The sequence below is a fragment of the Zingiber officinale genome, chromosome 4B (assembly GCF_018446385.1).
Source record: "Zingiber officinale cultivar Zhangliang chromosome 4B, Zo_v1.1, whole genome shotgun sequence".
Classification (NCBI taxonomy): domain Eukaryota; kingdom Viridiplantae; phylum Streptophyta; class Magnoliopsida; order Zingiberales; family Zingiberaceae; genus Zingiber; species Zingiber officinale.
Genome location: NC_055993.1, coordinates 133,179,527 through 133,202,842, shown reverse-complemented (window position 1 = coordinate 133,202,842; position 23,316 = coordinate 133,179,527). Strand labels below are relative to the sequence as shown.

At 37.4% G+C, this 23,316-nt stretch overlaps 2 protein-coding genes across 2 annotated transcripts; both read left to right on the top strand.

Annotated features, from left to right (window-relative positions):
• Positions 1 to 20,869: 20,869 nt before the first annotated feature.
• On the top strand, positions 20,870 to 21,975 carry LOC121977993 (UPF0481 protein At3g47200-like). Its single transcript, XM_042530390.1, has 2 exons — positions 20,870 to 21,000; positions 21,128 to 21,975. The coding sequence occupies exons 1-2, from the start codon at positions 20,971 to 20,973 to the stop codon at positions 21,506 to 21,508; spliced, it is 411 nt and encodes a 136-aa protein (XP_042386324.1). The 5' UTR covers positions 20,870 to 20,970; the 3' UTR covers positions 21,509 to 21,975.
• LOC121978717 (UPF0481 protein At3g47200-like) lies at positions 21,508 to 22,368 on the top strand. Its single transcript, XM_042531019.1, has one exon. The coding sequence runs from the start codon at positions 21,508 to 21,510 to the stop codon at positions 22,366 to 22,368; it is 861 nt and encodes a 286-aa protein (XP_042386953.1).
• Positions 22,369 to 23,316: the final 948 nt, after the last annotated feature.

The following is a 23,316-nucleotide window of genomic DNA, read 5'->3' as shown; positions in this document are numbered from 1 at the left end:
AGCCTATAAATATGTACTTCTTTTCACTGAATGAAACAAGTTGAGTTTTCTATTTTCTTCTACTCCTCTTCCACATAGAGTTATTTCTCCTCTTCCACATTTTTCTTTCTATAATTCTTTTTCTTCTCCCATAATTTCTGTTTCCAACAAAGTGGTATCAGAGCTATGGCTAATGGAGATATGGTTCCCTTCCAAGTTCCAGTACTCAAAGTGAGTAATTATGACAATTGGAGTATCAAGATGAAGGCGCTTCTTGGAGCTCATGATGTTTGGGAAGTTATAGAAAAAGGCTACGTTGAGCCTCGTGATGACTCGACGTTATCTCCAACTGAAAAAGACAGTCTGAGAGATTTAAGAAAGAAAGACAAGAAGGCTCTCTTCCTCATTTATCAAGCTTTAGATGAGGATGATTTTGAGAAGATTTCAAGTGCTACTTCAGCCAAGCAAGCATGGGAAAAACTCCAAGTCTCGTATCAAGGAGAAGAAAAGGTAAAAAAGGTACGACTTCAGACATTAAGAAGTCAATTTGATGCTCTTCATATGAAAGAAGGTGAGTTAGTATTAGATTATTTTTCTAGAGTCTCTACCATTTCCAATCAACTAAAAAGAAATGGTGAGAAACTAGAAGAAGTAACTATTATTGAGAAAATTCTTCGATCATTGGATTCAAAATTTGATAGCATTACAACCATCATCGAAGAGACCAAGGATCTACAAGTCATGACGATTGAGCAACTGCTGGGTTCATTACAAGCCCATGAAGAAAAGAAGAAGATAAATGAAGAAATTACTCAACAACTCCTAAAGACGACTCTTCAACCGACAAAGAAAGATGAAAGCTCCAGTAATAATAGAAGTCAACGAGGAAGATGTCGTGGATATGGACGAGGCCATTCTAATGAGCAAGGATGGGTCTCCAACAACAACAATGAAAGAGGAGAACATTCAACAAGAGGACGTGGAAGAGGGTATACAAACTCGAGGTACGATAAATCTCAAGTTAAGTGCTACAATTGTGACAAATTTGGACATTATGCAAAAGAATGTAGATCGCCCAAGAATAAAGTATATGAAAGAGTAAATTATATGGAAGAAAGGAAAGAAGAAGATGACACCCTACTGCTAGCATATAAAGATAATGAAAGAGAAGAAGATACAATTTGGTATCTCGACACTGGTGCAAGCAATCATATGTGTGGGAAAAGAAACATGTTCGTAGAGCTTGATGAATCAGTTGGTGGTAATGTATCCTTCGGAGATGAATCAAAGATTGAGGTAAAAGGCAAAGGTAATATTCTCATCCGTTTGAAGAATGGAAAACATGAATTTATCTCAAATGTTTTCTTTGTACCAAATATGAAGAGCAACATCCTAAGCTTAGGACAACTTTTGGCAAAAGGGTATGATATTCATCTAAAAGATGGTATGCTCATCTTGAAAGATCATATTGGTTGCTTAATTGCTAAGGTGCCTATGTCAAAAAATAGAATGTTCTTACTTAATATTCAAAATGTTGTCGTCAACTGTCTCAAAGCTTGTTACAAAGACATCACTTGGCTATGACATCTTCGATTTGGACATCTGAATTTCGGAGGACTAGAACTGCTTTCAAAGAAGGAGATGGTGAGAGGACTACCTTACATCAAACATCCTGATCAAGTATGTGAAGCATGCCTACGTGGGAAGCAATTTAGAAGAGGTTTTCCAAAGGAGTCAAGTTCCAGAGCTCAAAAGCCTCTTGAACTTATACATATAGATGTTTGCGGTCCGATAAAGCCAAGTTCACTGGGTAAGAGTAATTATTTCATTCTTTTCATAGATGATTTTTCTCGGAAAACTTGGGTATACTTCTTGAAGCAAAAATTGGAGGTCTTCGGCATATTCAAGAAATTTAAAGCTACCATAGAAAAGGAGAGCGGTCTCGAGGTCAAAGCTATGCGTTCTGATCGAGGAGGAGAATTTACCTCAAAGGAGTTTCAAGAATTTTGTGAAGCCAACGGAATACGACGACCCTTGACAGTTCCAAGATCCCCTCAACAAAATGGAGTGGCAGAAAGAAAGAATCGAACCATCCTTGACATGGCAAGGAGCATTCTCAAAAGCAAGCGGCTACCAAAGGAACTTTGGGCAGAAGCGGTTGCATGTGCAGTATACTTATCCAACCGTTCACCAACAAGGAGTGTGTGGGGCAAGACACCACAAGAAGCATGGAGCGGAAGGAAGCCTGGGATTTCTCATCTAAAAGTTTTTGGAAGTATAGCTCACGTTCATGTGCCTGATCAATCAAGAAGTAAATTGGATGATAAAAGTAAGAAGTTTATTTTTATTGGTTATGATACTAACTCAAAAGGGTATAAGCTATACAATCCAGATACTGGGAAGACAATCATCAGCCGAGATGTCATATTTAATGAAGAAGAAGAATGGAATTGGGAATCTCAAAATAATGATTACAACTTCTTCCCATACTTTGAAGAAGAAAATGTGGAGCAACCAAGGGTAGAGCAAACAAGAGAGGAGCCTACTACTCCACTAGTAACACCAACATCAAGTACTCAAGAGAATTTATCTGCATCAACTTCAAGTGAAAGAGTACCACGCTTTAGAAGCTTACGGGAAATTTATGAGGTAACTGAAAATCAAGATAATCTTACTCTATTTTGTCTCTTTGCGGATTGCGAGCCTATAGATTTCCAAGAAGCTATAAAAAGTAAAAGGTGGAAAGATGCAATGGCTGAAGAAATCAAGGCGATAGAGAAGAATGACACATGGGAGTTAACGACACTTCCTAAAGGACATAAGGCGATTGGTGTGAAGTGGGTGTACAAAATAAAAAAGAATGTCAAAGGAGAAGTTGAAAGATATAAAGCAAGATTGGTGGCAAAAGGCTACAGTCAAAGATCTGACATTGATTATGATGAGGTATTCGCTCCCGTTGCTCGATTAGAAACTATCAGACTAATCATTGCTTTAGCAGCTCAAAATAAGTGGAAAATACATCAAATGGATGTAAAATCTGCTTTTTTAAATGGAGTTCTTGAAGAAGAAGTCTATATTCAGAAACCATCAGGTTATGAAGTTAAAGGACAAGTAGACAAAGTTCTAAAATTGAAGAAGGCTCTCTACGGGCTGAAGCAAGCACCAAGGGCATGGAATAGCCGAATAGACAAGCACCTGCAAGAGAAAGGCTTCATCAAATGTCCTTATGAACATGCATTATACATTCAGAGTAAGGATAAAGATGTTTTAATTGTATGCCTATATGTCGATGACTTGATCTTCACAGGAAGCAATCCAAGTATGTTTGGAGAATTTAAAGAAGTGATGACTAAAGAGTTTGAAATGACTGATATTGAGCTCATGGCATACTATCTGGGCATTGAAGTGAACCAAAGGGAAGATGGAAGCTTCATCTCACAAGCAGGTTATGCAAGAGAGATATTAAAGAAGTTCAGGATGAATAACAGTAAGTCTATAAATACCCCAGTAGAATGTGGAGTCAAGCTATCAAAGCATGATGAAGAAGAAAAAGTTGATCCAACATTTTTTAAGAGTTTGGTTGGAAGTTTACGATACTTGACGTGCACAAGGCCTGATATTCTTTATGCTGTTGGACTTGTTAGTCGCTACATGGAAAATCCAACTACTACCCACCTTAAGATCGCTAAGAGAATTTTGCGCTATATCAAAGGTACGATAGATTTTGGATTACTTTATTCAACATCTAACCACTTCAAACTTGAAGGATATAGTGACAATGATTGGGGTGGAGATATAGATGATAGAAAGAGCACTACAGGATTTGTGTTCTTTATGGGAGATACAGCTTTCACTTGGATGTCGAAAAAATAGCCTATTGTCACACTTTCTACTTGTGAAGCAGAGTATGTGGCTGCGACTTCATGTGTTTGTCATGCTGTTTGGCTCAGAAATTTATTGAATGAGTTAAGTTTACCACAAGAAGAGACAACCAAGATACAAGTTGATAACAAGTCTACAATAGCACTAGCAAAAAATCCAGTCTTCCATGATAGAAGCAAGCACATCGATACGCACTTTCACTATATCAGAGAATGTATTACAAGAAAAGAGGTGCAAGTGGAATACATAAAGTCTCAAGATCAAGTTGCTGATATTTTTACCAAGCCACTCAAATTTGAAGACTTCATCAAGATGCGATATTTGCTTGGAGTTACAAAATCAAGTTTAAGAGGGGGTGTTGAAAATTAAACTTGATTTTAGATGTTGATAAATTTTATGGAGATAGAATGGTGAGGTGGCAAGTCTTGACTAAAGATAGGATAGAGATAGAATTTGATGAATTGATAATAGTTCGTGGAGATAGAATTAAAAAAATGAAAAATGAAAAATGTCATGATTATCTCATATTAGTGCTTATCCAATAAGCCTATAAATATGTACTTCTTTTCACTGAATGAAACAAGTTGAGTTTTCTATTTTCTTCTACTCCTCTTCCACATAGAGTTATTTCTCCTCTTCCACATTTTTCTTTCTATAATTCTTTTTCTTCTCCCATAATTTCTGTTTCCAACAGATCGATCGTCAAACTAGCTTCCTCGCTTAAAAGTAGATTGTCGGGAATGGTTCTAGCTTGTTGTTTAGAATTAAACTAATTTTTATTGCTTATGAAGTACGTATCCTACGCATGTGTATGAAGAGATGTGTTGTTGGTGAATAATTAAAGGGATACTTCCTTAATTCTATAAATAGAGAGGTCGTAGTCGTTTCTTTTCATGCTACCCATTCTACCAAGGTGCTTTTTGAGAAGGTTAGTGGATCAGCTTGAAATTACGAGCTTGCTGCGTGGGAGGGAGGGAAAGGACGCCCTATCCTGAGATAACCCTCTCCATCAACGAACAATCGATCTATCTCATGAGATATCAAACATGAGTTTTTTATATATCTATATATAGAGTTTTAATATACTGTCCACCTTATGCTTCACACCCATGCCCATAGTGTATTTAAAGCTCTCGATTATCCTAATCAGATTTTACTTTTAGAATTTAGAGATTGAGTTATAGTATTAAGCGCAAAAAAAAAAAATCAAATAAAAAAAACATTTAGGTGGGCAAGGGATGTGCGATGTAAGGTGGGCAACATTTCAAATCTGATCACCAAGAGGAAGTCTCCGTGTGATCCTGTCTGAAAATGACGGAGAATGAGCTACTAGTGAGCTATTGTTGAGGTTGACGAAGTCTTCAATCACCAAGAGGAATGGTGGATCGTCAATGGCACTCGCTGAACCTAAGAGAAAAGGAGAAGAAATAGAGAGGGTTATAATGGTTGCTAGAATGGGTGTCTTGGCTCAGCCAACACTCAAGTTAAGTTTCTAGTAATGTGGAAAATAGTCACAGTAAAAGTCCTATATGTGTGCTTATGTTTGCATACCTATGCGCACGGGAGCGGGATCTTTTTTATAATATTATTAAGGTGTCATTCTCTCTTCATTAATTGGACATGATGTCACTATGAAGAAAATGTCACATCATCATATGTCGTCGTATCAAGCTACATCGGTCATATCCTATATTAGTATAATTATACTCTCTCGTGTACTCTGACAACCCACATGTTGTACCACTCATGAAATTGACCTAGGAAATGAGGAATCTATTAGACCTTAGGAGGCCCGATCCACTAAAAGGGATTGATTTGGGTTGATGAAACTCAACGAAATAGTGGGTCGATGGGAGTTGATCCCCTAGGGTCGGGTGAACCAATCATAGGATTTGCAGAGTGGAGCTGATTGATCGGAGCCTGGAGTCGGGGCAACAGAGCCCCTAAGGTCGAGTGGTCCAATCGGAGTATTTACGGAATGGAGCTGACTGAGTGGAGCCTTGAGTTGGTGAAGGAAAAGGCCATAGTATCAGGTGGTCAAACCGGAGTATTTGTGGAGTAGAGCTGACTAAGCGAAACCTTGAGTCGATGAAAGCAGAGCCCTTGGGGTCGGGTGGAGTTATGAACACTTAGTATTGGCCTATCATTCTTTGATGTAGATGGATAGGCCGAGCGGGAACATGCCAGTTCATCCGATCAATGGAGTCATCTAGGATACGATACCCCGATAGACTGGCCAATCTTCTTCTTTCTAGAAACCGACCTAATAAAAATGCTAGTTATCAGTGACATCGATTGTTATATGATGTAGATAAACATGGCACGACCACCATTAAACTATAGAAGACGTAGATTATTACGCACTTTGTGGAATATGTATGGAATGTTCATGGTTTGTTTGGTTGTCATACTTTATCAAATTGCAATACTTGCATATCGTCGAAGTAAGATTCGTGAAATAAAAAGTAGGGAGGACAAATCGATTGCACGTGTAAAATGGATGTTCAACCTTACAAAAGAGAGCGATGAAATAAGTATTAGTGAACTTCGAATGAATAGGAGAACATTCATGATATTGTGTGATATGGTTCAAGATGTTGGAGGTTTAAAAGCCACAAAAAATGTCACCATTGATGAAATTGTGGCCTTATTTGTCTACGTGTTGGCACATCATAAAAAAAATCGAACGATGAGTCTCCTTTTTAAACGAAGTCGGGAGACAGTGAGTCATCATTTCAATCTATGTCTTCGAGCAATTTTACAACTACACAACATATTGTTCAAGAAACCTGAACCGATACGCGATGACTACGAATGTCACGCCCCGGAGGAGTCCCTGTCTGAAGAAATTTCGGCAGCATATCCTCTGTACGGCGGACAATCTGAAGCTTTCTACATATCTACATACCTCAGCCACATGCGGCTGGAATAATAGCAGAAATAAAATACAATCACAGATATTCCACGCAGTTTATATAACAAGTAAACAGAACAATAATACTCTGACTCAAAATCAACCCTACTCAACTACACTCGTAAAGCTTAAATCCGATTTTTCCTACTCCACTACACTCATAAAACACAAGTCCAACAAACTCACCTCTTCTGTCGTCCAGGCAGGCATGTAGTAAAACATATCGAATAAAAATCCATCAACAAGGACAATCCATACAATATCCAGGTATCAAACAAAACCAAGTGTAAACATGGTCAAATAAGAAGCAAAACAAAACCAAAAGATCCATAAGTCTTCGGGGTCTTCAGGGGACCAGCAACTAGAACTCTCTCCTGACAGCATCATCCTGAAATATAACAACAATGGAGGCAGGGTGAGTCCAACACTCAGCAGGTACAATTGATATGCAAAGTAAGGAAATCACACCTAGCACTAATCATGCGTACAGTCTCCTGATAAAATAAAGGTAAATGAAAACCGAAGTAAAACAGGAGGGAAACTGTACTAACCAGGACCTGAGTATCAGGACAAACAGTCCGAGTGGTATAGAAATCTTGTATGCATGTCAAACATAGGTATCCAAACAATATGTAATATATAAATGCAGCAAACACAAACACAAGCAATAAATGCATCATGCATATGATGCCAATGTCATGGTCACCCCTGACGCCAGTCAGCCAACTCACAACAAAAGTGGGACCGAGTGGGTAGGGTTGTGACGACCGTGCACTCTGCATCACTACTCCTGATGAGTGACCGAGAGGACGGGATGCTGTCGGAGTACACACATACTCCTACCCCAAATCATAAATGGGGGAGCGCAATGCTCTCATGTCCCGGTACACGATGACGGGGAGGGGTCCCTAACGTGCTACACGCTGCGTCACACTACCTATGAGCGGACTAACGGAGCACCGGAAGAGCAAACTGACGTGCTACCACGCTGCGTCACGCTACCCTTGAGCGTCAACAACGGAGCACCGAACAGTGATGAAACTGGCGATGTGCTCGATAATAATGGAGCAATCTATCACACAGCATGCAATCATGCGAATGAGTGGTAATATACTGAACCAAATCTATATACATACATGATGTGCACCAAATAAATAAATCATATCAAGATTTCACAGATCAGATAGGGTATCACACCTAGGTCCTGAACATGGTGAAGTATGGTTATATCACTACCCCTAAGCATGTGTAATCATGTAAGTAATAACATGAGATGTCAAAACAAACAAACAACCAAACATGTAATAGGTATGGATAGTGATTAACCGAAACAAATAAGAAACATAATCTTTGCTATTTGTTAAACTCATTACTATGCATATCAAATGACATAAGTCAAAAGTACCCGCCTCCAATAGGAAAGCCCAATCTGGTCCAAATATGACGTCGAGATACTCGTCTCGCATCAAAGGCCTGTATCACCAATATATACATTTTTATTTAACTACCTTCAAATAAATTTAAAATAGCCAAATAAAATCCTCCAAACCAATTTAGGGAAAAACCCTTATCACATAACCATTATCCCACCTAAACAAAATCTAACGATACAATGGTTTAGTTACCAAATCTTCAATCCACCACTAGATCAAGAATCCACACTTAATTCCATTTACACATGATTAATCATCAACATAATCAATCACCTAATTCAAACACATAAGCAATTAGGTATGTACCAATTCCTACCTAAATTAAATCCAACTCTGAAACCTCAGCCGATGATCCACAGTCGGAGCAAAGTAATGTTGTTGTCCTCCACATCAAATGTTCCCTAACCAACACATTATATTTAAATTCTAATTTCCTTATAATAATCATAACCAGTTAATGATACCATTCTCCATCTATTATCTACAACAAAGAACAAATTATTTACACTTTACCTCAATTCATAGCCCTCCACACCCAATGATCTTAGCTGCTGGAATCCAAGAAAAAACCCACCGAACAACCCCTTCCAGCCGAAATCCTTCATTAAACAGAATAGGGGAAGATCAAGAATCCAGCGATAGTGCTAGGGCACGGGTGATGTCAGTGGTGGATCGGCAGAACCTGGTGGCAGCAAGTAGTGAATAGGGCACGGCTCGGAGAGAAGCAAAAGAAGAAGAATTGGTCGAAGCAACTTACCCTTCGAGTCGGGAACACCCTCCACTCCGACGATCCTGGCTAGGGCACGAGTAGAAGAGCGGCTTGGGTTTTTTTTTCCTCTTCTGGCCGAAGATCCCTCACGCAAGGGAGACGATCCAAAGAAAGTGGCTGAAGGCGATCGGAAAGATGGCTAGGGCTCCGACATCGCCGGTAGAAGAGAAAGAGGAAAAGATTTGGGTTCGCGGAAGACTAGGGCACGGTGGCGTCGTCGGGCAAAGACAAGAGAGAGGAGGACAGCGCTAGGGCAGAGAAGCGGCTCGGCCGGTAGTGGCTCGTACTCGCCGACGCTTGGCAGGGACAGAGGAGAAGGAAACCGCCGGCGCTAGAAGGTTAGGGCACGGGTCGGAGCAAATCGAGAGAGGAGGAGGCGCGGGTCGAGAGAAGGAAACGGCGTATTAGGGGGGGGGGAAGAAAAATGAAAAAGGAAATGTATTTATAAATAAAACATTTCCTCACTTAAACGGGTATCCAAAACAGGCTTTATCCATACCCATAAATTTGCCCCTCTCAAAACCCAGCGTACGAGCTCTGAAAAATTTCCAGAAAATTTCTAAAAATTCCAGAAATTTCCCTTATTACTATTCGTCATTTTTCGGTATTTTACAACGAAGAAGATAGATGGAAACCATTTAAGGTAAGCATTTTTTAATCGCCTATAATTCTTCAGTTTAATTATATTTTTTATTTCAATATATAATTCTTATAATTAAAAATTATTATAGGGTTGTTTAGGTGCTTTAGACGGTACTTTTATCCAAGTGACACCCCCTAAAGAAGAAAAACAACGTATCACACAAGAAAGGGGGAGATTGCAACAAATATGTTGGGAGTGTGTTGCCCATAAATGTAATTCATATATGTGTTACCTGGGTGGAAAGGTTTTGTCCATGATGGTCGGGTACTTTGTGATGACATTAGTAGATCATCTGGTCTTAAAATCCCGCAAGATAAATAACAAATATTTTTTATTTGAAGTTGAAATTATGATAGAGTTTCAAATTTCCAGAATACTTGCATTTATTAATTTAACTAGTGTCATTGGTTTAGGCTGTTATTATTTAGTCGATGTTAGATATTGCAACTCAGATGGATTTCTGGTACCTTATCGAGGGCATAGGTATCACCTCAATGAATAGGAAGGTCGTCGTCCCGAGACAGCCGAAGAATATTTTAACATGAAGCACTCTAGAGCTAGGAATGTTATTGAGAGGTGTTTTGGATTGTTGAAGGGTCATTGGAAAATCATAGCTTCCCCTTCATTTTTTCCAATGCAAATCCAAGTTCGTATTATCATTGCTTGTTGTTTGCTTCATAACTTGATCCATAAATTCATGAGTCATGATCCTCAGGAGTGTATTCCTGATGAAGATGAACAAAGTGAAGATGATGATAGTGATCGCGGAACTGAAACGGAGTACATACGTACAATTGCCCCAACTGGTCAGTGGACTGCATTTAGGAATAATTTAGCACAACAAATGTTTAACAATTTGAAAAATGAAGTATTTGATATAGAATGACTTTCATTGTTGTGATGTTTGTGTTGTTGTCTATGCAACTTTGTGAAAACTTTTATGTGTACTCCTTATTTTGATGTTTGTTCCATTTGGTTTGTTGCCTATAAAAAAAACTTTTATGTGTCATTAACATTCTTTCAACCAGATTTGATATTCTTGTAATTTCATTGTTATATTATATGTAATATTATGTTACATTCTTTCCCCTTCATATTATATTTTATGTGACTCTGATATAACTTGAATAGTAGGATGGAGAGTAATCCTGAGGAATCTGTGGGAAAGAATGTAGCATGAGGAAGAGGTAAAAACAAAGTTTTCTATACGGAAAAGGAGAGTTGGGCATTGATAAGATGTTTGCAAGATATGACAACTTATCCTCTTTGGAAAACAGACGGAGGGTTCAAGAACAATTATATGGTCGAGATAAGAAAGATTATGATCCAAAAGCTGTCAACTTTCACAAAATCTGTCAGTCACATTGAATTTAGGATGAAAACCTTAAAGAGGAAATTCCATGCTATCAATAAAATGTGCAGGCAAAGTGGTTGTACTTGGAATGATGTAGAAAAGAAGATAGTTTGTGAAGAAACATGGTATCTTGAATGGATTAAGGTATGCGTATTAGTCATTATTTGTTTTTTTTTCAAATTACATGCTATCAAACTTTGTTAAATTGATTGTTATGTTTTGTTTTTTTGGACAGAATCACAATGATGCCAAAAGTCTCTATAATGTACCATTCCCTTATTTTTCGGAGTTAGAGATGGTATATGGCAAAGGCAGAGCAACAAGCCTTGTTGCGGAAGATCCTATGATAGCTACACAAACCATCACTGATGTGGATGCTGGGTTAACCATATCGGATGACAATTCACTTGCTGAAAAAGTAGTTGAACTTGATTCGATGCCAAATCAGCAACCTTCTGTTAGATCAAGGGAATCTCACTCTAAGGAGAAAAAAAAATCATCCGTTGATAGAGTTCAAAATGTTTCGAAGAGGGCATAGACTTCAACAATGTAAAATGTCGATTCTGACTTCAAGTTACTCAGTGTTCAGTTGAGGGATTTATGCAAACTGCTAGCTCACACTTTGAGTCAATGTCATCTTGGGTTCAAGGTAAATCCTCAAAAATGCCACAAGTTCTTGAGATGTTGGATAAGTATGGTTTCATTAGTAAGAACAAGTACAAAGTTGCTCAAGTAATTTTTGAAGATCCTGTGAAGGTTGAGTTATTGTTCAGTTTGGATCCCTCTGAAGTTGAAGATTTTATACTCAGTTGCTTGAAATAGTATGTTTGTGATGTTATTGGATTTGATGAATACTTTTTTGATTCTATCATTTTTAATATTGTGGTAGATGTTTTGATTATGCAAGACGAGTTGTTGCCACCATATTGTGTTTTTTTAATAAAATTGTTTTATCCATGATCCCGTACAATTATTTTTTATATTTTACTTATAAGGGTAAAATGAGAATTTTGGCTAATTCTCATTCCATAATTTAAGCCAAACCAAGCAACATTAATGGGAATAATATTCATTCTAGTATCTATACCAAGCACCATCAATCTAGTAATCATTCCCATTGTCATTAATCCCTCAATCAAAATCCATTATTATTCCCATTGCCAAATATGTACCAAGTGCCCCCTTATTGATCTTGAGTTAATTTATTTCCCTTTCCAATCCCAAGTAGCATTTTCATCAAAAATAACATCTCGAGATATAATAAGTTTGTTTGTTGATGGATCTAATAAACGATATCCTTTTGATTCATCACTATAGCTAATGAAGAGAACTTTCTGACCTTTCTGATCAAACTTTTCATGATGTTGTGATGGTATAAGCGCATATGCAATGCTGCCAAATATTGTGAAATGATCAACTCCTGGGTTTTTCTTATACCAAGCTTCATACGATGTTTTATTTCTAACAGCTTTAGTTGACGATCGATTGAGAATATATATCATTGAATGTAGTGTCTACCCAATAAAGATTTGGAATTCCCTTGCCTTTTACTATACTCCTTGCCATTTCCACAATTGTGCGATTTTTTCTCTGGATCACGCCATTTTGTTGAGGACATCGACTAACTGTTAATTGTCTTTTGATGTATTTGTCTTTACAATACTCCATGAATGGATTGTAAAGATATTCTCTGTCTCGATTAGTTCTTAAGGTCTTTATAAGGAAATCACGTTGTCTCTCTACAAGTGCTTTAAATTGTAGAAATATAGAGAATGCTTCAGATTTTTTGCTGAGAAAATAGATCCACATCATTTTGGTAAAGTCATCCACAAAGATAATAAAATATTTCTTGTTTCCCGGAGTAGGAGTTTGCATTGGTCCACAAATGTTGGAATGAACAAGTTCTAGTGGTGCTTTAGTCGCCATGACAACTTTAGAAATGGAAGCTTATGCATCTTTCTGTAGACACAACCTTCACAAACATTACTATATCGCAGATGCCATTGATGAGATAAATATGCATCCTCAACTTTAAATGCACAATCATTGTTTAGTGGCAATGTGATAGAAAAAGTTTTGTTCTTCATTTCAACATTTGCCACAACAATATTTTCCTTTTTATAAAAAGTTTTGCACTTCCAACATCAAAATGGACTGAAAAATCTTTTTGAATAAGCTGTCCAATACTTAAGAGATTATATGAAAGACTTGGAACATAAAGAATATCAATAATGAGATTTTTGTTACCTTCCTTTGTTTGGACAACAATAGTGTCTTTTCCTTTTACACTTCTATAAGTTCCAACACCAAGAATAATACTTGAGCTAATATTTGGATTGAGCTCCACAAATAATTCTTTGTTTCCCGTCATATGGTTGCTAGCACCGCTATCCAAATACCAGTGATGCTTTAATGCATAACCATGTTGAGAATAGAATAAAATCTCATGTTGCTCTTCTTTCGAGAAATTTGCAGCATCTTTTTTCTCCTTGTTTTCAAACCAGTAATCGCTTTGAGTGAAAAATATGAAAGTATGTAGGGAGGAAAGCTATATTAATTCTGTATATCTAAAACAATAGTCGATTACAAGAATATATACAACTTCTCAATACATAAAATAAGGAAACTAAGACATAATTTAATATGAATTAATTACACATAATATATTTAGGAAATCACATTTAATTAAATTGATTTCGTCAATCAATTAGAATAATTTCTTTAATGCTCCCTCTCAAGTTGGAGCGTGGATGTCAAGAATGCCCAGCTTGTGAACAAGTGTGTGAAATGGAGATTCACCCAATGCCTTGGTGAATATGTCTGCGATCTGATTTTCACTTGGCACATAAGCAGTCTTAATTTCTACTTTTTCAATTTGCTCATGGACAATGTGATAGTCTATCTCAATGTGTTTTGTCCTTTCATGAAAAGCCGGATTGGCAGCGATGTGCATAGCTGCTTGATTATCTTAATATAAAATTACTGGCTGTTGATGATTAATGCCCAAATCTCGTAATAAGTATCTTAGCTTAGTTACTTCACAAGTAGTGGAAGTCATGGATCTATATTCTACCTCAGCTGAAGACTTAGACACAGTGGTTTGCTTTTTACTTTTTCATGAGATAAGAGCTTTTTCAAGAAAAATACAATAACTAGTGACTGATCGCCGTGTAGAAATGTCTCCACCCAGTCTGCATCGCAGAACCCGACCACACTTAAATCATCTTTAGAAGGAAAAAATAATCCTTATCCTGGTGTACCTTTTAAATATCGAAGCAATCAATGAACTACATCAAGGTGAGGTTGTCTAGGTTCTTGCATAAATTGACTAAGAGTATTGACTGGAAATGAAATTTCTGATCTTGTGATGGTTAAGTAGATCAATTTTCCTATCAATCGTCCATAATGCATCGGATCTTTAAGTAAGTTGTCATTATTTGAGGTTAGCTTCAAGGATTGTTCCATGGGAAACTTAGCAGGTTTTGCACCAAGCAATCCTGCTTCTTGAAGAAGATCGAGTGTGTATTTGTGTTGGTTGATGGAAATGCCCATTTTAGAACGAGCTACTTCAATTCCAAGGAAATATTTTAACATTCCAAGGTCCTTCAATTTAAAGCAAGTTGCAAGAAAAACCTTCACATTGTTGATGACCTTTTGATCATTCCTTGCTATATTCATATCATCAACATACAATAAGATGATTGTAAATAAATTTCCACACACCTGTGTGAAGAGTGAGTAATCAGCCTGTGATTGTTGGAAACCAAACTTGGTAATGGCAAAAAGAAACTTTTGAAACCATGATCTTGAAACTTGTTTTAATCCGTAAAGGGATTTATGAAGTCGATATACAAGTGACTCTCCCTATCGATGAAAACTAGGGGGTGGTTGCTTATAGACTTCTTCCGCAAGGTCGCCATGTAAAAATGCATTTTGAACGTTCATTTGATGAAGGGCCTAGCCATGAACAAACGCGATAGCTAGTATGCATCGAAGAGTGGTGAGTTTTGCAACTGGAGCAAATGTTTTATTGTAATCAATACCTTCTTGTTGTGTGTTTCCTTTGGCAACTAAACAAGATTTATATCTTTCAACAGTACTATTAGAGTTGTACTTGATCTTGTATACCCATTTGCATCCAATGGGGTGATGTCCTGTGGGAAGAGGAATAAGGGGCCAAGTCTTATTTACTTTCAGTGCAAAAATTTCAGCATCGCTTCAATCCATTTTTGGTCTTTATAGGCCTGTTCATATGTTTCTGGCTCAACCAAGTGAGAAACATTATAGATGAAAGTACGGTGTGAAGTATAAAGATTATAATATGACACATACCTTGATAATGGTGTTGAGTGCTGGATTTAACCAGAAGAGACGAGGTAGTGGCTGGCAGAGTATGGTTGACTTGATAATCTCGAAGTTGGGATGGTGTGCGACTAGGTCTAGTAGATCTCCGGAATAGTGATTCTGGTTGTAGAAGAATTTCATTCGGCTGATGTGGTTGTTCTTGTGTGTAGGCATGATATTGGGTTGGAGGTCAATGTGGCTATGAGTAGGATTATTGACATCTTGTGTAGGTTGAGTGATTAAAGGTATCTCTATGTCGTTATTGATAGGTTTTGGCAAAACTGGCATATCGTCTTGCTCATCATATGACATGGTTGAATATGGAAAAACATTTTCATAAAATATGACATTTCGAGAAGTAATCATTTTTCTGCCAGCCAAATTATAGAGAAGATAACCTTTTTGCCCTAGTGGATACCCAAGAAAAATATAACGTCGTGCACGAGCATCAAATTTATGAGTGGGTTGTAGATTTGTGGAAAAACAAAGATAACAATAGACCCTTAAGTGAGAATATGAGGGTATTTTATTATGCAATTTTTCATATGGTGCTTTATTTGATAAAGTGGTGTGGGTAAATGATTAACAAGATACATGCTGCTTTAATGTGTTCCCCCCAATATTTCAAAGGAATATTGACTTGAAAGCGAATGGCACGAGCTACATTTAAGAGATGACGATGTTTACGTTCAACTACCCCATTTTGTTGGGGTGTGCAAGTACATGATCAATGAAAATTGGTGCCACTGCCATCAAAGAAGGTTTGCAAAGAAAGAAATTCTAGCCCATTATCGGATCTTAATGTTTTGACTTAGCGATTATATTGTGTTTTGACCCAAGAGAAAAACTTCTTGATGATTGATTGAACTTCAGACTTTTGACGCATGAGCTGAACCCAGGTATAACGAGAATAATCATCAACAATTGTCAAAAAAATATTTTGCTCCATAATATGAGTGGATTTTATGGGGTCCCCAAATATCACAATGTATTAGATAAAAAGGTGGAAATATTACTAATGGAAAAAGGTAAACGAGATTGTTTTGCTAAATGACAAATATTACAAACATTGCTTGATTCTAAAGAAATATTTGGAATAGTTTTAGATAATGACCAGAGTTGATGAACGGTGGGATGACCAAGACGTTTATGCCAGAGGTTGGATGTATGGTTGATGGTGCAGCAAAGGTGACGGGTCGGCTTCACTGTAAGGTAATACAGGTTAGGGGTGACAATTTTTGACCTGATACGAAAACACAACCCGAATCGAACACGAATAAATCAGGTCCTGGTTGGGTAGTTTTGGGTTCGGGTCGACCCAATTAACCCAATTAATAAACAGGTCGAGTTCGGGTCAACCTGAAATGACCCAATTACAACCCGCGAACCCGTTTATAAATAATTATAAATTTAAACTAAAATTACAAATTTAAAAAAATTAAAACTATAAACATAGAGATATGCTATTGATTGCAATGTTGCCATCGCTTATCATTTATGATATGGATTTTCAATTTGTGTAGATAAATGTGATTTTTAATTTTTAATTTAATATATAAAATTTCTTTAATGAATTTAGGTCATGTTCGGGTCAAACGGGTCAAACAAGTTAAACGGGTCAAACGGATCGGGTTCGGGTCAAGTGCAAATAAACAGATCAGGTTCAGGCTGAATAGTTTGACCCAAATTAATAATCAGGTCGGGTTCAGGTTGTCATTTGCCAACCCGCCAACCTGCCAACCCGAACCCGAACCGAATTGTCACACCTAATACAAGCCATTACTCTGTTTGCTCAACCCAATCGTTTTCTTCGTAGTTAAATCCTGCATTACACAAGAATCATGGTAAAATGTCACTTTGCAACCTAGAGCCTGTGTAAGTTTGCTAATCGAAAGCAAGTTTAACTCGAATTTTGGAACATAGAATATATTCTCAACAGTCATATTGTTGCTTAATTTCTTAGACCCAATGGATTTTATCTCTGCATGTCCTCCATTTGGTAGTTGCACAACAGCATGTTTAGAGAAAAAATTAATTGTAGTAGGTGGAGTATTGCATACGTGATCAATAGCACCATTGTCCAAAATCCATGTACTACTTGCATAAATAGAATCAATACCTGAGGTATTGATAAGAGGTTCAGTGTTACCGATTTCTTTGCGAAGGAGGGCCATAATCTGATCATATTCTTTTGTCGTCAACTGCTTGGTTTCACTCCTCTCCATATTGGGAACAACAGAGGAATTTATAGATTTTTTGCCTTTCGGTTTAATGTCTTTGCCATGATATCTATGCCCTGGAGGAAAACCATGAATATAGAAGTAACGATCGATGGTATGCCCATCCATTTCAAAGTTGGTACAGTAGAGCCTGTTGTTGCCCGTCAAGTGGTGAGATTCTGCCTTGGTGACCTGTCGAGAACTAATATGATTTTGTGTCTTGGGTTGTGCAAAATTCACAACATGTCCAGAATTATTTCTGTTGACCGCCATGTCACTTTGTCTCTCATGTTGTAAAATAAGTGCATGGACCTTCCGGGTGTCAGGAAGATGATTCATTAAAAGTATGGATCCTCGAATAATGGAAAAAGAATCATTTAAACTCATAAGGAATTGCATGACTCGTTCTTTTTCTTCTCTTTCAGCGAAGCCCTTGAGACCACCACAAGTGCAAGTGTTTGGGTCGTGGTATGAAGATAGTTCCTCCCAAAGAGCTTTCATCTTAGTATAGTAGATTGACGCAGATTGGTGTCCTTGTCGAAGTTCTGCAATTTCTTGACAAATGTCAAAAATCCGAGTGTCATTCTCTTGCGAGAATTTATCTTGTAAATCATTCCATACATCGGTTGCGGATTCTGTATAGATACTACTGCTTGCAATGTTAGAATCAACAGAGTTAAGAATCCATGAAAGTACCATGTGATTACAACGCTCCCATGTTTGAATGTATCATGATTTTCTTCCGACCTCTTGATTGTCCCGTTGATGAAACCAATTTTGTTCTTTGCACTTAAGGCAATGCCCATCGCACGGCTCCATTGCCCATAATTATTTCCTTCGAGTGGTTTGGAGACGAGAATGAGACTGGGGTGGTCGGAATGATGCAAAGAGAGAGGATCCGATTGGTTGACTCCCTTCTCCTTCGAGCTTTCTCCCATTATTGTAGCGGAAGTGTATTGTTTTCAAAAACATTGCTATGATACCATGAAAAATATGAAAAAAGGTAGATCCGCTACCTTAGCGGCCCCCCTAGTGCCGGCCCCACGGATATGGAGGGAGGTTCATGCAGGTACACAGGCCATAGGCGCATGGCGGGGTAAACCCCAGGTCGTCACTTCCTGAGAATCGACCCCTGACCATTACGCCAGAGAACCATGAAAAATATGAAAGTATGTAGGGAGGAAAGCTATATTAATTCTGTATATCTAAAACAACAGTCAATTACAAGAATATATACAACTTCTCAATACATAAAATAAGGAAACTAAGACCTAATTTAATACGAATTAATTACATAGAATATATTTAGGAAACCACACTTAATTAAATTGATTTTGTCAATCAATTAGAATCATTTCGTCAATCAATTAGAATCATTTCTTTAATATTGAGAGTGGTTAGTAATTTTGCATTTTTACATTTATAATAGCAATCACTTGACCATGATTTGACTTTTTGCAAATAATACAAGATTCAACATTATCATATTTTTGTGATGCCTTAGCTTTCCAATTTGTCTTCTTTTCATTCTTCCTCCATTTATTAAATTTTTCCTTGTTGTATTTTGAGCCTTCATTACTAGTCTCCATAATTTCTTCAAACTGTCGACGATTGCTTTGACTTGAAGGCTTGCTCGGTTGATTGAGCATTAGAACGATTGATTCTTTGCTCATGTGCGAGAAGTGAATCTGTCAACTCATATATAGTCATATTTGACAAGTCCTTTGATTCTTCGATTACGGCATCAACATAATCAAATTTTAGAGGAAGCGATCGAAGTACTTTTTTAACTATTCTTTTATCTTGAATCGTGTCCCCACAGCCTTTCATTCGATTGACAGTATTTGAGACCCATGATAAAAAATCTTGTATGATCTCGTTCCTCCATTCTTAAATTATCAAAATCTCTCCATAAAGTTTGGAGTTTTAATGCAATTGTCTTTTCTTTCAAATTCTTGCTTTAATATTTGTCAAGCCTCTTTGGCCGTCATGAAAAATACGAGAAAAAATATTTTTCTCAACTCCTTTCTTGAATGTAACACAAGGTCATTGTGTCTTACTTTTTGTATTCTTTTAGCAACTTTTTATAATCTTTATCATCAATGATTGGGGCTTTGTCATTGTCGACAATAATATCCCAAAGGTCCAAAGAGATGAATAATGTCTGCATTTGACTGTTCCAAAACTCATAATATTCGCCTTCGAATATAGGTACTTGGCTAGGAGAATATGGAATAAAGTAGATGTCATTTTATCAAAGAGAAAAGAAATCTTCTACCCGAGCTCTACTGGAAACTTTTGTCATGTGGATTCAACTTTTGATTTTCCAAAAATTCTGCTCTATCTTCAGAGAAACCAAATTTGGGAGGACAATGGTACTCTGATACCAAATTTTTTGGGTGCGGAAGTATAAAAATTTTGAGGAAAAGAGATATTTTATTGAAATGAGAGTTGCTACAGCAGACTCGATCTTTGACAGTTTCTCTCTTGCTCGTTCTGTCTCAAGTGCTGCCATGTCCGAATTTATAATGCAGAATAGAATATGATACATTAACATTAAAGCTAGTCAACCATATTAACTCTTGGCAAGTTACCCAAGAGATCTTACTTTCCCATAGTTTGACCATGCAATTGTAGTGGTTCTATTTCCCATAGCTTAACCATGTAATTCCAGATTTCCAAAGATTACCAATTAATACAATTCAATAATATTATGTTTATAAATATTTGAAATATGTTTTAATTTATAACATAAAGTTTTATGCAAATTAACTAAATTGTTTTATGTTATATTATACAAGTTGTTTTGATTTTTGATTTGTCTATTCTTCCTTCTCAAATAATCATTGAATAAATTTTTACTACTAGATCATGACTTGTTTTTTCTAAGAGAGAGAACTTATAATCAAAATTTATTTTGGAATGATACAGAATGGATAAAACTGACCCGTACGATTACCATAGTCATCTGAAAAAAATGATTAAGATAGTTTGATATTTGTAAATTTAACCTTTGAAAGAATTGTATATATATTTTTTTGTTGATTAAAAGTGAATAATCCTCATATAACTTATTTATTCCAAGTAAATAGGACTGTTTATCTTATGGAATTTTTTAGAAGTTGATATCAATTGAAAAGAGTTCGAGTATAAATAATACTTAGGTGTATTTTATTAAGATATATATTATTTAAATTTTAAAGATAAATTGATAAAAAAAAATCGATTACATGACAATCATTATCCCAAAACGCTTTTATTGAACTCACAAACTTCTAAAATAAGATATGAGCAATCTTTGCAATATATATATTTTAGCATTACTATAGCCCGGGGTGCCAGTCTTCGTAAATATAAGAACATGCTTTGCGTGGGAAAGTAGTAATCCATCAGGCAATCTAGCAAGTACGCTTGAGATTGTTCGGCGGAAAGTATGGGGCAGCAGCTGCAAAAGCTTCGTAAGGTTGGTTTTTTCACTTGATTGTTATCAGTTACCTGAGATCCATTTTCCTTTCCTTGTGTTATTTCCTTCCTCTGTTAGATCGCTGCATTTATAGCTACTTGAATCATTGTAATCCTTTGTAATCAAGATGAATAACACAGAAGATGAGGGGATTGAGACATCACTGGACATGGACTGGGTAACCTCATTGGAGAAGAAGGTGTCAGACACAAAATTTAGGGCCAGAAACAGAGAGCCAACAATATACAGAGTCCCGTATATCTTGAAAATGGTCGACCTCGAAGCCTTTGCGCCATTGATCGTCTCGCTCGGCCCCTACAACCTCGACAAAGGTCATCTAAAGTCCATGAATCAGCTCAAATGGAAGTACCTCAAGTTTGTCCTCGAGGAGCTGAACCCTCGTATGGTCTTGGAGGACTACCTGATTCGGTTCAAGGATCTGGAAACGCAAGCACGCGTTGCCTATTCGGAGGAAGTGGAGATAGCAGCAACAGTTTTCTTGAAATGATGTTGCTGGACGGATGCTATGTGATGCTTACAATAGTGGAGTGGAACATCGTGAAGGAGATTATTTCATGGACTCAATTTGAAGTACCACAAGATTGGCGCACAATAGTAGAGAGCAACTTAAAGACGAAGATTTCAGAAGAGAATACCTTGTTGACTCGAAGGGTAGTAGCACGAGATATTCTCATGCTCGAAAACCAGCTTCCTTTCTTTCTTCTTGAAACTTTGTACAAAGCTGCATTTCCTCCCGGCCCTTCCTTTCGAAGCCTAACACTCGAGTTCATCCGCGGACATTTCTCAATAAACTTGAAACTTCCCAAAGACAACGACAATGAGACTTTTCATCACATAATTCATCTTTTTCTTTCTTGCATTGATCCGACAACAAACCATGGCAATGGCAATAGCAATGAGTCCTCCACATTTGGCAATCGCCTTGTCCATGACATATCATGGATTCCCAGGGCTACAGCATGCAATGAAGCTACAATTCGATTCCAAAGAAAAAGGAATGCCAAGAGTTTCCTGGACATTACATTTCACAACGGTATTTTGGAGATTCCCCAACTTAAAATAGACGACCACACCAGCTGGCTCTTGAGAAATCTTATTGCGTACGAACAATGTTCAACGGATTCCAAGTTCCATGTTACATCCTATCTGATGTTTATGAATCACTTCATCAATACGGCAGCAGATGTCGAAAGGCTTCGATCTCGTAACATCATTATTGACAGCTTAAGGGTGGGCACCCAAGAAATTGCCACTCTCTTTACAAATCTTGTCACGAATGTCAGCAACTCAGATGATTCCTACATTAAAGGCGTCCTCATTGACATTAGGAAGTACCAAGACACTTGATACAACAAATGGCGCGCAAGGTTGAATCACGATTACTATAGTAATCCTTGGGCATGCAATTATTTAATTTGGTGCTCTTGTCCTATTTGTTCTTACTGTACGTGATACAAAGCACTATGTTGTTCTGAACTATTTTAGGTCGTCAAACAAGCTTCCTCACTTAGGGAATGCTTATTGTTGTTTAGAAACTAATTTTTGTTGCTTATGGAGTACGTATCATGTGCATGTGTATGAAGAGTCGTCATAGTCGTTTCTTTTCATGCTATCTATCGTACCAAGGTGCTTGTTGAGAAGAGAAGGGCTTGGAAATTGAAATGAGGCTCATTCTAAACCCCCAGTCTCACCATAACGAAGCTAGGAAAAAAATTGCATTATGTACTAAATCTTTTCTTTCCCACTCCATGCTCTATATAAGATTGATAGGCCCGACAATGGCTCCACGGGCTTAGTTAAGATAGTAAATGGATAACAAATTTATCCAATGAGTGAAGGGTTAAATTTCAAGACTGACGGAGTATAAATCCCCACACCTGGTACAATTCACCTTTTATCCATCTTACCTATGTTGAATATGTGTGAATGGAGAAGAGGTGGAAGAGGATAGAAGTTCCATTGTGAATGAGACTTTAGTCTTACATTGGGAATTTTATGACATGTTGGTTGATTTATATTAATTTACATGCATTGAGAATGTAAATAAATACATGGGGAGAGGTTCTCTCTCATGCCTAGGTGCGCAAGGGAGTGCAAATCCAAGGTCCAGATTACACTGAACCAAGATGACTCGTGTGCGAGCGCGACCTGCGTGCCCTGAATGTCGGACCGGTCGGGATAAAATTTACCCAGGTGGAACAACCAGGTGCCACTCAGTTCACTGTGACCACCAGTGCTTGGTGGGAATCACGATCAACCGTTGTATCATGAGAACCAGACGACCTTACTAAGCCT